Source organism: Rhopalosiphum maidis, chromosome 1 (assembly GCF_003676215.2).
Source record: "Rhopalosiphum maidis isolate BTI-1 chromosome 1, ASM367621v3, whole genome shotgun sequence".
NCBI lineage: Eukaryota > Metazoa > Arthropoda > Insecta > Hemiptera > Aphididae > Rhopalosiphum > Rhopalosiphum maidis.
The window spans coordinates 19,196,689-19,211,111 of record NC_040877.1 but is presented as its reverse complement, the minus strand read 5'-3'; the positions used below and the strand labels follow the sequence as shown (position 1 = coordinate 19,211,111).

The window sequence follows — 14,423 nt, the reverse complement described above, 5'->3', positions numbered from 1 at the left end:
TAAATACTTTTATTCAAATACTATACTAGACTTAAATTTTTATAACTATACTCTGTTCCACGAAAGAACGTGCTGCATGATAACAAAAACTGGTTGGCTTTTAATATCTACCACCAAATTTTGGGCACACGGAGATATGATGGTCTGGTCAATTAATGAACTTTATTCAACATTCATTTGAACATGTTCTTTCATGGGATAGATTATACAACTATAATATTAATTTTTAGAGAGCAAGCTTTTAGATTAATAATTCAAATTTAAATAACTTAAACAACTTTGAATATAAATAATTTATAACTTCTTGATATTAAAAAATACATTCATACATTTTTAACATATCATAATTACAAACTAAAATAATTTATATATACATTTCTATAAGATTTCAAATATTATAGTTAACAATATATATAGTACCTATGTTTTACAATCAAATTATCTATGTATAATTGGATATAATTGCTATTAGATACTTTTTATTTCATAAATTAACAACAGTTTCAATTTAATATATTTAATATATCGATGATACGTCTATGATGAATTATATACTACTATTTAAACAAGATTGGTAAATTATAATATAAGCTTTTTAGATTTTCTTAATGTAGATAAGTACCTGAAAAACAAGAAATATTAACTCATATTAAATTAATAAATCTAATAAAAAATTGTTATGGTTTAAATAGTAATTAATTTATAATGATTATCTAATTCATTTAGTTTTAGAATTCTATATTAAACTATTAAAACTCAAAAATTGTTGAGAAATTTTAAAATATCTCACTTTATTCAATCACTGTGTAACATTAAAGCTATATATTTTTCAAAGGTCCCTTACACAATTTGTCAGGAGTACTATAATATTCTTACAGCATATAAAGTATATTGTAGAAAATTATATCATTAAAATTATGTAGATTTACATATTTATTATACAGGTCATTAATACTTTTGATTAAAATTTTTAGTACAAAATTAATTTAAATTTTACAAGACACATGGGAAATTGATTTGAAAATTATTTTAAAATTTAATAATTATTAATATACAATTTTGAGGATTTTTTCTTCTTTCATTTTCAAGATCACAAAAATATAATTTTGGTTAATTATTTATTTAATATTTAATTTATTAATCCTAGAAATACATACAAAACAAAACATTTTGATTGGGCAAATTATTTATTTTTAGTAATAACATAAACCAATTATTATGTTTAAATTATAATCTATCCATACATAAAGTAATCTCTGACCTCCACATATTTTTGACAAATTAAGGCAGAACATTTTATAAAATGTTAAATAATGAACATAAATTTTAAATACTAAATGATTATTTGTTTACATTTTGTTTTATATACATTAGTTCATAATAATAAACCAGAAAAGAATGTGATGATTTCTGTTGAAAATAATGTAACAGTCGGAGATTCAGAAATGTTGTATGTAGTTCTAGCATTGCTATAACCATTCTTATTAAAAAAATTTGAGATCTACTAAATTTGAAAATGCTACATCATTGTTAACTTCATCTAAAAATGTAGAGAATTAATTTAGCCTTGAAATTTGAACAAATAATCACATTAATATTTAAATTAATTATAGTATATAATTAATATTAATGCATTGATTGAATATTTTTAAATATTGTGTTTTTAGTTAAATGTTAATCAGTAATTAGTAACTACTACAGTCAATAGCATGAAATAATAATTTGTGATGAAAAAAATAAATTCAAAAGTAAATAAAATAATACATTGGTATGATAAGACACCTACTAGTCTACTGCTATTTTAAATGCTAAATATTATAGCATGTTTCTGAGAAATATCTATTAATCATATTCTATAGAATAATAATTAATAAATAAATGTACACAAAACAGTTAATTTTAAAAATCTGTTATTTTTATTTATTTAATAGTTGATTTAAGTCAAAAAATAAATTAGTGTACCTTATCGACATAGGAGGACTCTGAGGACATTCAAAAGTCAAAAATCTCATCCAGCATTCTATTTTGATTTGGAAACCACAGTGTAATATTCTAGAAAATTATTAAATAGTTAATGATTTTAAATGTTTTTAAATATAACTTTAAATTACTTTGTATAATTCTTTTTACAACAATATAAGGTTTTATGAGATTGATCATTATAATGGCAAAAATATGGACAGTGATGACCACAATCCATTTTAATGTTGCATACTTTTAAACAACGTGCTTTGACAAAATCCTTACTATCGCAAACTGTGTTAATCCAATCTTTATGAATTTGACAATATAAAGTCAATTTATTACCTGAAAATTAATTTTTGAAATATTATTCAAAATATAAAAAGGAATATATTTAATATTAGTTAAATTTTCTACCAAGAGCTTGTTGATCAACTAGTGTTTGACTGATTTTTTTCCAAATCGATGAATGTATAAGATTATCCATATTTCCCATGATGTATAATCCATCTCTAGCTCTAGATAAGGCAACACAAATACGATTTTGAATGTGTAAAAACCCAATATTATTATCAATGTTGCTGCGCACTAGAGACAACAGAACAATATCATTTTCTTCGCCCTGGTAGCCATCTACACATTCAATTCTAAAATCTTCTAAGAAAAAACTTGTTTCTTGAATCTAATAAGCCATAAATTATATAAAAATTAATTAAAACAGTATTAAAAACTTTTGTATAGCAACAATGAAACAAGATAATTATATAAAATATGTGTAAACCCATAGATACTGTTTTTAATTAATCAAACATGATATTATATAACTTTGAAGTGTTAAGAAACATTTATGTAGTAATAAAATAATTTAATTTTTTGTTACGTTAAAAACATAAAATTAATAGGCAAAATATTAGGATTATAATAAAATTAAACAGTTTCAAAACGTCTTGTTCCTATCTGTTAGTGTGCACCACAGTTTAATCATCATCAACAAAAGGTATTTGTTCTCTGCAGCGGGTGTTGACACATCATTTGTAACTTGATTTTATTTTCAAACTTTTTCCAAAAATACGGGCTTACAATAAGATCATTACTTCTTGTACCTTAACTTATATGAAAAGTAAAACTTAAATTTGATTTTTTTAATAAATTTATGTCAATCAATTAATTATGACTTATAATACTTATATCAATATTGTTTGCATTATTATAGTATTATTTGATAATCAAAATAAGCTTCACATGGAGCTGCATAAATTATTTTTTAGCATTCATTAGCCAATGATTATTAATGACATATTATTTTAAGCAAATTTGTCATTTCCTTGGACTGTCATGTATAAACCAAAATGTTAATTATAGGAGACTGCTCAGTTCAACCCATGTTACAGTCAACATGCTAACTTAAGATACTTTTTAATTTAAACATTTTTTAATTGACATATTTCATGATATCTTTAATTTTTTATAATACTTAAAAATTTAAATTATGTTTTAGATATTATTTATTTATGTTACTAAAATTAATAAATAAGATACATAATAAAAAATTAAAAACTGTTTAGAATAATATGAATTACCTTTTGAAATTCTAATAGCTGATCTCGATAAGTAACTAGTATAGTAATTTGATTTTGTCGATAACCTTGACTTATCAGATATCTGGCAAATTCTATAAAAAATTTTACTTCATGAATATTTTTGTGACTGTTAGAACCGATTTCCTATTAAAACACACATATAAATATACATTACTTAATTAGTTAGTCAGGAAGATTTAAAATGAAAATACTATAATAATAATGGATACCAGTTGGTAAATTATTAAGTATTACTACTACCTTATAATTGACAATATTGCTTACTTTCTCTTCAGGTACTTTGTGGTGGATAAAATATATATTCTTAGTAACACCACTAATATTACTTCTATGGTTAACTGATTTATGATCCATTAAAAAAGGATAAATAGGTTTCATTAAAGCAGAAATTTCAGGTCGCATTCGATGTTGCGTGGCTAAGGTGTAACAGGGAAATCCATTTTTTACCATTCGTTCAAATAATGAAATATCAAAATTAAACCGTTTTGCAAGTGTAAAAGATGCATTTCTTGGACGTAATTGTTGATGATCGCCTTTAAATCACAGAAATATATTTTAATGAATAACTTAATTACGACATAATACTATCTATTCTTATATTTTTTTAAAGAAAAATAAAGATTATTTAAAACATAGACTACCATTTGAGTTTTGATAAATTCAAAGTATAAACATCTTTCTTCAAAACATATAATATAAATTTTATAATTGAAAATTAAAAGAAAAGACATTTTATGAAACTTGGTTACCTACTTGCCCACTTTTGTTTTGTTTACTTTTATAATTATGTCATAAAGAAAATAATGCAAGTTCTATCAATGTCAACCTTCTAATATATTAAAAAGTTTAAAATGTGTAATAAAAACTTAAACAATTAAATTACAGTTATAATATTTTCTTAATATATAAAAATTTGACATTTCTGGAAATAAATTTTAAATTAAGATTTAATTTTAATATGTAAATAAATATATATGTAATAAATGTGAATAATATATACTTACCAATTAAAATTAAATGTTGACAAGATTCAGTTAAGGATACAACTATGTGGGATTCTAAGACTTCAGCAGCTTCTTCCACAATAACTACAAATTTTAAAACAATAATATGGTATTAGTTAACAAATAAAAAAACTAATAATTTTTTTTTATATTAACAAATTAATTTAAAATAATATAGTATTTAATTTTTTTAAAGGTATACTATTAATCAATTAAAGTCTTTTATATATTTATTTTAATATTTTGATATTTATGTTTTTTACTAAATAACATAATATATTAATTAGTACTTTTGAACAAATAGTTTTGCTCCATAATATATTATAAAATCTATCTACTTTATCATTGCTATATTATGTTGTTATATGAAATATTGGATTATTGGATATATACATCAATATAATACGATATAATGATAATACTACTTCAATTATCGATTACATATACACATACAGTACTACAGTCTATCCTCAGCAGCCGTAGTTAACTCATGTTTTGATTATTAGAACACATATTAGCTGCCAAAAGATAAAATTTTACAGGAAAAAACTTGGAAATGCACATGATAATAAATTTGAATCAAATAATGTAAATTAGTTTATTATTATTTTATTCAAATTAAATTAAAATTTTTTTTTAATTTTAATTTTATATTGTAATATAATTCTTAATAGTTAATGCCAACTAATAAATAATAATATTATAAAAATAAAATTTGAAGAACTTATAATAAAAAATTTGTCTTTGCACGATTTTGCACATTTCATCATTTTAATTTCACATTTTTTAGGAGTTAGCTGCACAAAAATCCAGTCTTTACTTATAACAAATAAGTTATATGTACCTCTAATGCTTAAACCATATTTGACTTTTACTGAAATACTTAAGTAGTTTTATTTCCAATTTTCAATTATTTTTAACATTATAAGATAATTTAAGAAATAGGTTTAATCATTATGAAAAACATTAAATTAAACTAAATATCTATAATAAAAATTTATGTTTTCAAATATTAAATAAATAATATTCAATATAAGATATTATAATTTAATAAATATTTATTTATTTAAAATTATAATCTATACAATATTATAGTATAATATGAAATTTAATATTAATTTACTAACAAAACTATAAATCTAAACTAACCTATAGGGGGTTTTAGATCCAATAACACAGAATGTCTCATAGCAGCTCCAGTAGTAGTAAGACCTACTACATATGAATTCCTCAAATTTAATTTTGCTGTAGGATTATGAATATTTGCTAGTATATGAGATTTTAAAACAATAGATTTACATCCACCACCAATTCTTATAATATTTTTAGTGATATTAATTAAACCTTCAAGAAATTGATCTAAAGCATGATTTGTATAACACACAACTACAATTGGTCTTTTAAGTTTATTTGTTTCATACATATTTTCTATAATACTTCTGGCTATTCTAAGACCAATATATGTTTTACCAGTACCAGGAGGTCCTTGAATTACAGTAAATTCTTCAGTTAATGCTGCTTTAAATGCTTTTTTTTGAGCACAGTCAAGTCCTAAAACCTTGTTATCTGGCCAAAGTTCATCATTTAAGATATCAAACTGCAAACCATTAATATTATATATTTGTGAATTACATTTTAAGTATGCTGGAACTTTAGATTTACTTTTTCCATACACAATGTAAGATTTCATAGGAAAATTATAAAGGTTAAATGTTTTCAAAACATCCATACTGTACATGTAAGGTAAAAAATATGCATCAGATTCTGCCATAGTATAAGAAGAATTTAATTTAATTGATATTTTATTACCCAATGGTTGAATAACTATTGTTTTTATTGGTAATAATATTTTCCGATTCATTTTTATAATTGTAGCAAAAAACATAGAATCAAAATTATCATTACTAAATACTAATAGTGAATTAAACATAAATCTTTTTGAATTAATTGAGCAATCTTCTTTAGTGAAAAAATTAACTAAAAAAGTTTCTTTATCCTTATCCCTTTTTGTTATCTTTGCCCCAAAATAAACATGCATATTTGGCATTTTTGTAACACATTTTTGGTCAATTTTGTTCATTGTTCTATAAGACTGAATACCTTCTCTCATTGGAGCTAAAATATCTTCACGAAGTAAACGAAATTGTACATCAATGTAATGCTCTACATTATCATAACTTCCTTTAATTATATTTGGACTCAAAATTACTTTTTTTGTAGTAATATCTTTGATTACAGGGTAAATAGATAGGGATTTATAACATTGTGGCCACCTTTTAACATCATAATGTACAACATTTTTCAACATATTTTTAGTCTTCAAATCATCATCTATCAACAATAATTTTTGAATATCTATTGAATTTGATTCAATTAATATGGGTTGTATATGTTTGATTATTTCATTAAGTAGTGTTTTTGATTTTGGATTTGTAGTAAGTTCTAATATAGTTTTACAATTAATGACAAATTCTTGTAATTTAACCCTGCTAATTAAATCTTTAAGTTTAGTAACATAAATTAGAGAATTATTTAAATGTTCCAAATATTTTGAATTGGAAACCATTTCTAAAACAGTAGATTTTATTTGAATTAATTCCAATGATTTAATTTTTGAAAATATATTCATCAAATGTATGAGTACTGTAATATCTACACATTTATTCAATGTGCGTTTGAAATTATCATTATTAATTAGAAATTCAAATACTTTTTCAGGTTTTGATTCTAACAATAATTCTAGTTGTTCATAATTTGTAACAATATGAGGTGTAAGATTAATTACAGTCATTTTATCACACAATTCATCCATGGTCGATGTTTCTTTTGAATATGGTTGTAGAATTTTAGTTTTTAATAAATTTATTATTGATAATATTATAGTTCATATTTAATTATATTCCATAAATTTATTCATCCACAATTACAAATTATTTTGTGTTCAATAACTGAAATACATATAAAAATATAAAATTTAATAATATGCAATTATATTAACTAAATATTCCAACATTATTATTTAAATGTTCAATGTTATAATATATACTTTAAGCAACTATATTTAATTGTAGTAATGTTTTACTTATTATTTTATATTATTATCTATAATAGGTTTTTTTTTATCTCAATGAATGCAAGTACTGTGGGAGTTATAACTAAGTATGTCTAAGTATAGGTAAGATTACCAACTTTTGTAGAAGTGCATTATATATTGGACACTGGTTCATACTACAATGTACTTAATTTAATAAAAATAAACGATAACAGTATTAATTAAAATGTATTTTTATATAAAATACATATTCTAATATTATAGAATTAATTTAATTATTTTAATAAGTAAAACGTATTTTTACAATTCTAAATATTTCAAATTGCTTAAGCTTATCATAGTTGTTCAATAATTTTAATTAAATTTGAAACTCATTAAATAACATCATAATTATATTATAATAATTTAAATTATTAAAATTAAATTACTGATTTAAAATATATGACATAGTTTAGTTCAATTATATAAACAAAAATTATAACTTACCAAAATATTTATCGTAGTGTTTTTGTTGCAGTTAAAATTAATATAAAATATTGAACCATTCAAATATTTTAGTCTTTTATAAACAAGTAACAACTAACAAGAAAGATCAGTTTAATGAAAGCATAATATTACTGTTAGGTCGAAATTGAATCATACCAAGTATTCAAATTACAATTATAAAGTAAAGGTAAAATATTTTATTAGCGATTAATTGATGGATAAGAGGATAAGACTATAAGAGCCAGAAACTACTATCTGTATTCTGTAATAATTAAAATTAATTTCCAAAAATAAATTTATCAAACAAAACCCAAGGAATATTAGTATTTATTTAACAGTGTTGACCATAAAAGTACTAAAAATTGGAAAATTCCCGCTTTTACGGAGTAAACTGTTTTATATCTATATTACCACTGATTATAGAATATTATTCTATGGGTTGCTACTACGGATATTATATAAACTAGTTTATATAGATGCCAGTCCATTATATCTTAGTCCGTGGTCTGTGATTACAATATTTTCTATATTTCCTTATTCCTGAAAACTACTATTTCCAAAGTTATAATAGTTCTAAAATCCAATTTACCTAATTACTAATATTTTCCAATCGATAAAAGCACAGGTATAAATAATAATTTATTTTATTAGATATACGTAGTGCTATGCTGTAAAGTACAAGTTGTTTGATCCAAAGATATATTTGGAAAAGTTACGTCCCAAAAATGTAATTTCGATATCTCGCCTACACTCTTAAAAAAAAATGAAAAATACAGTATTTTTATATATAATAACTTTTTCCCATATAAAAAATTATTTTACTTATAACATCGAATTATAAAAATTACATGTTAGTTATATTGTCATATTTTCCAAGTTTTTTTTTTTTATTAATAACTATATAATAGGTAACGATAAAATATAAGTTAGAATATTCTTACGATCGTTTTTATTTTACTTTGATCAAATAGTTTTAAAGGAAAATTTAAAAAACTTTATTTCCCATTTTATGCTATTATATTTTTGAGTTAAAAGTCAACATTTTAATAGATAAGTAGTTCTACCTATATATATCAATGTACCATACTTTAACGACATCTTTACCTCGAGTCCTCTACTATTAGCCGGCTCATTTGGTACACGTAGACTTTTTTTCAATTTTTTGAAAGTACCTAACATTAGACAATTTGTTACTGGTAGAGTTATTTATAATTCCTGCCAACGAAAAAATACTTTGACAAGTACTGAAGAACAAATACTAAATAGTGTTGAATCGAATAAAATATAAAAAGTAATTTAACAATAGAATAAAGATTAATTTTTATCAAATACGATTAAATAGGTACATTTTATTATGATTATTTATTTAGAAATATAACATAAGTACCCAAAACATTTTTAGCAATACTTTCCAGAAAACATGGTATAAACAAATGAATGAGCGATCAATAGTAATCAAATAGTAATGGTAGTAGTAATAGTGCTTTGATTTTTGACTTCATACTCTCTTTGAAAAGGAAATTGAATTTAGTTGGTACTTTGATGGGTCAAAAGTAATTTCCCTGTAGTTTTCAAAATCTTCAGGAAAAACCCTGAAATAGTAACGGAAAAACGGAAATTTTTACGCATAACCACTTTTCGACAAAATCGATTTTTTTGAATTTGCTGTAACACAAAAACGAATCATTGTAAACACTTGAAATTTCACCAAACATTTATATCAGCGTTATCTATCATAGACATATTATTACTAATCTATAGTAATATATCTTACGTTATATATTTATGATTAAATATTCAAAATATTTAGAATTTTTTAAAACTATTTATAGACCATTGAAATTTTCGATTTTTTCTTGAAATGCCGAAAAAAAACATTTGGCATACCAAAAAATCTTTAAAATTTAATACAAGGTTAACATTTTTAAAATAAATAATATTAGTTATATAAAATATTTTGTATTTTCGGACTTTTTGTCCGACACTAAAAACTGAATCTCTACTTTTTGTCCAATTTTTTTTAAAACGAACTTTTGACCGATTACCCATAGTAGCACCATTCCCCTCCAATTTTCATTCGTACAGTAAATTATTTTAATGTATTCTGTAATACAATCAAAGAAGTAACAAAGTACAAAGAGCGAACAGTTCTTTTGTAAAAGTTCAATAAACGGTGTAAAACCTTTCCGAAGCACGACAAAAAGCCATTCGACTAAACACCATCCAATAAAAAGCCACCTTGGTACATATATATATATATAACTATATAACTATATAACTATATAAGAAGAGCAGGCGTTCTTCATGTTCCAATTTTGTGACGAAAATATTTAACTTTTTTTTCATTTTTTTTTTTTGTCCGAAGAAAGGGATAGGAGGTTTGTATTATAGGTTATGGTTTTTTATAGTATTATTTAAATAATTTAACTATTTTTTTCATAAGGGTGTACTAAATGAGTCTATGAGTAAATCACTCTTATTAATTCTATTTGTAATTTCAGTTATAAATATCATGAATTAAGTTAAATTATAAAAAATACGTGACTAGGCTTTAAAAAGTTTAATTATAATAAAAAAACCAATTTATATAAGAATCGATTATTTAATACATGAGCGAAACCGGGTTATTCAGCTAGTTATATTTTAATATCAGAAAATGTTATATTAAATTATATATAATTTTTAAACTTAAATTGCTAAATGTTAAAATTAATTAAGTCTAACTATATTATATATATCATATTACAGCATTTAACTTTAAAATTTCAAATATTATAATTAGGTATAAATATATTATAATAAGTCAATTATTAAATTAAATAAATAAGTAATAATAAAAATAAATTATAGCCATAATTAGGTTAATAATTAAAATATCTATAGATATCGAATAGTATATGCTATTATGTACATGAAGTTGCCCCCCACTTTGTCCGAAAAATTTCAAAATATCACTAAATAATTGTAAATTAATTGAAAATAATTGCAAATCGAGTTTCCCTAATTTCGAATCTTTTTTTATGAATTTTTCAACTTTTTTAACCAGCCCCAACGCCTTCACTTTGTCCGATCGACTTCAAAATACCACCAAATAATTTAAAAACATGTATTCACAATGGTCTCCTTTATAAAATTCGTTTCCTATTAGCCCCCTATTTTTAATAAAAAAATCTTTATTCTTATGTAATCGTTCCTTCGTCGTTCGTTGCGAGGACGAACTCTCACAAATCGACAAACCCACCACATTAAAAAGCAGGTGTCCTTTAGGTCTTCAGGGTAGTATACTAGCTCCCACACTACAACTTTTTACTTCCTATATTCCACATTCTGATCACACCACTCTTGCAACGTTCGCTAGTGATACAAATATAATATTAACAAATGTCAACCTAACCGTAGTGGTGTAGTCTTATCTGTACTCCAAACATATTTTACTGTACTTCAAAACTGGTTCAATTTGTGGAGAATTAAAATAAATCAGAACAAATCAACGGATATTACTTTTTCCATACATCCAGACCTTAGCCCCCCAATGACCCTCAATAATGACATGATTCCTCAAACAAAAGTTACCCGCTATCTCAGAGTCTACCTCGATAACAAACTCACTTGGGCCAATCTCATAAAAACAAAAAGAAAATCCCTCAATTTCATAAAATTAGACACCTTCTAAAATCAACTCTCTTCCACTCAATTCTTAACTTTTAATCTATAAATAAATTATCCGCCCTACTATGATTTACGGAATACAGCTTTGGGAATCACATAAAAAATCTAATATTCAAATATTTCAATTTTTCAATCAATTTGCCTTCACCTCATCACAAATGCCTCCTGGTACGTCAGTAATTTCACCCATCACTCAAACCTCAATATTCAAAACATCCATACTCTAGCATCTTATTACTATAAACTATTCCATCAAAACACACTAAACCATTCTAATCCACTTATATCCAATCATTCCAATCTCTCCTTCTCCTTCACTATTCCTGGAAACCCTCCATGCCATCTTAAGCGAAATTGACCTAGGGGTCTCCTGAACTTCTAAAAAAAAAAGTACAACAATAACATACAAAAAAACATAAATAAAAGAGTCTCCATTAATTGGAGATTCAGTCTTTAAAGCTTGGAAAACCTCAGAAAAAAATCCTGGTTCACCATTCACTAATGAAGTCCACGGTCAGATAGCAGTTGGATGGGGAAGTTTTGATATTGTTCTAAAATAATATTTATATTTTATACATTTTTTTAATATTTATAATATTTATATAATAATATATTATATTATTGAAAATTTTAAATATATAACTTTTTTTAAATAATTCCTTAGATAGTTAAACATGCTTTTAAATTCATTTAACAATGTTTCATGTTCATTATCTCCAATTAAGCCTTTTTTTTTAACACTGAAGTAATTCTTTAAGATTTGTTATTTTACTTTTTAACCTTCCTATTTATTGATTTAATCTTTTTAAATTATATTTTATTTGTACTTTTCTTGGAGTTATTGCTAGTTAATACATTATTTATGTAATAACTAATAGCACAAATAACATTATTTAAAAAAAAATTTAAATTTTAACTTTTATCATTATTTAATTTTTAAATGTTTTTCAATAATAGTACATATTTAATTTAAAATTTCTGTGTAAAAAATTTCATTAGGTACATCAAATTGAATTTCGAACGAATAGATAGTTAATTAATTATTACCTATTATTTATTTTATTACTTTATTAGGTATTTAAAATAAAAAATGGTACCCATTTAAAGTTCTATGAAAGGTGACAACAAGAAGATAGTGTTAAAATTGATGTAATACACCTAGGTATCTCTTAAAATGTTGATCCACTAATCCTCCCTGAAAATTTAAATACTTATAACTTATAAGGTAGTTTGGTTTTGGTAAAACTTGTAACCAATGAACTTCCTGTTTCTATTCACTAATTATTCTTAAAATAATAAATTATAAAAATATTTAATACTATTTATAACTTAATCAGCGTGATAAATACTATAAACTATTGAGTATTTGAGTACGTCTTACAAAATTTGCCAATATAAATGGATATCATTTTTATAATTTACTGGAAATTGTGTATTAAAAATGAATCTCAAAAAAGATATTTTAATTATGTAGTCATATAGAAATTAATTTTTAGAAAATAAGTTCTTTCTAAATAACTATGGTCAATGATCAATACAAATACAGTTACATACTTATTACTATTTATAAAAACACAGTTACGTATTACACAGCAATGTATTTTATACAAGTATTATAGACGATAGTAATAAAATGTAGTCAAAACATGTTTTTTCTCACATTACTCAAAAATAATTATTTTCTTGTAACCTAATTTAAATTATTAAATACAAATTACATAAGTACCTACTTAATAATTTTGAAGATGGCCATTTGTGAATACTTTTTAGTCATTGTATTACTATTACATTTTTAAATGTTCATTACATTATTAAAAATAAATACTTATTTACACAATGGTATTGTCTATTTTTTTAAAACTAAATAAATATGTTTGCTATAAGGACTCATTACAGAATTTTTAGTATTTGTTTATTAGATAGTTTAAAAGGTATATTATCTTGAATGATTTAATCATATCATCAACACAGTTAAATTCATAATTAATTTTATTGTATAGTTGAAGATAAAACATACATATGTAAACATTTCAAAAATACTATTTTATTAATATACAACCACATAACAAAATTCATTAATAACATATTATAAATAATTAATTATTTACACTAAAAACATAGGTAAGTTAAATACATCAATCAATTTTTATTGAAAATGACGCACCACAAGAACATCCATCCTGTGCTTTTGGATTCCTTATTAATTTAAAAGCAGCTCTGATTAACTGTTGTTCATAGTCAATTGTTGATCCTTTGATATAATTTAAGGAAGTTGTATCCACTACTATCTTAATACCTTGCTTTTCTAATATGCAATCATCTATTGCAATAGTTTTATCTAATTCAAACTTGTATTGATATCCTGAACAGCCACCGCTCTCAACACTTAGACGAAGGAATTCATCTTGATCACAAATAGCTTCAAGACGTTTTATACAATCATCAGTTACTTTTAAGTCTTCTTCAACTAGTTTTGATGAAAAATGTCTGGTTGTCTGTGGACCCATTATATATTTGAAACACTTTTGAACATTTTTAACCATTAACACGGTAAATGTCATTTTAAGTTTTATTACAATCAATTTTAATTAGTTTGATTTTATATAAACCAATAATTATTAAATTATTATTTTAGTAATTATTAATAAT

The 14,423-nt window shown here is 23.2% G+C and overlaps 2 protein-coding genes across 2 annotated transcripts; both read right to left on the bottom strand.

The window, feature by feature from the left end:
- Positions 1 to 471: 471 nt before the first annotated feature.
- On the bottom strand, positions 472 to 7,379 carry LOC113548848 (NFX1-type zinc finger-containing protein 1-like). The gene is made up of 8 exons (XM_026949935.1): positions 5,717 to 7,379; positions 4,568 to 4,651; positions 3,828 to 4,096; positions 3,543 to 3,686; positions 2,380 to 2,644; positions 2,112 to 2,307; positions 1,963 to 2,052; positions 472 to 622 (listed from the first exon to the last, which is right to left on the bottom strand). The coding sequence occupies exons 1-8, from the start codon at positions 7,377 to 7,379 to the stop codon at positions 580 to 582; spliced, it is 2,754 nt and encodes a 917-aa protein (XP_026805736.1). The 3' UTR covers positions 472 to 579.
- Positions 7,380 to 13,804: 6,425 nt separating this feature from the next.
- Positions 13,805 to 14,403, bottom strand: LOC113549362 (iron-sulfur cluster assembly 2 homolog, mitochondrial). The gene has a single exon (XM_026950623.1). The coding sequence runs from the start codon at positions 14,333 to 14,335 to the stop codon at positions 13,910 to 13,912; it is 426 nt and encodes a 141-aa protein (XP_026806424.1). The 5' UTR covers positions 14,336 to 14,403; the 3' UTR covers positions 13,805 to 13,909.
- Between the last annotated feature and the right edge of the window lie 20 nt (positions 14,404 to 14,423).

Excerpts from the sequence above, each read along its gene's own strand:
- LOC113548848 (XM_026949935.1), bottom strand. The coding sequence starts at position 7,379 with ATGGATGAATTGTGTGATAAAATGACTGTAATTAATCTTACACCTCAT. Across the intron at positions 2,308-2,379 it reads AGTTGATCAACAAGCTCTTG|GTAATAAATTGACTTTATAT; the intron begins GTAGAAAATTTA and ends ATTAATTTTCAG. Across the intron at positions 2,053-2,111 it reads TGTAAAAAGAATTATACAAA|AATATTACACTGTGGTTTCC; the intron begins GTAATTTAAAGT and ends ATAATTTTCTAG.
- LOC113549362 (XM_026950623.1), bottom strand. The coding sequence starts at position 14,335 with ATGACATTTACCGTGTTAATGGTTAAAAATGTTCAAAAGTGTTTCAAA.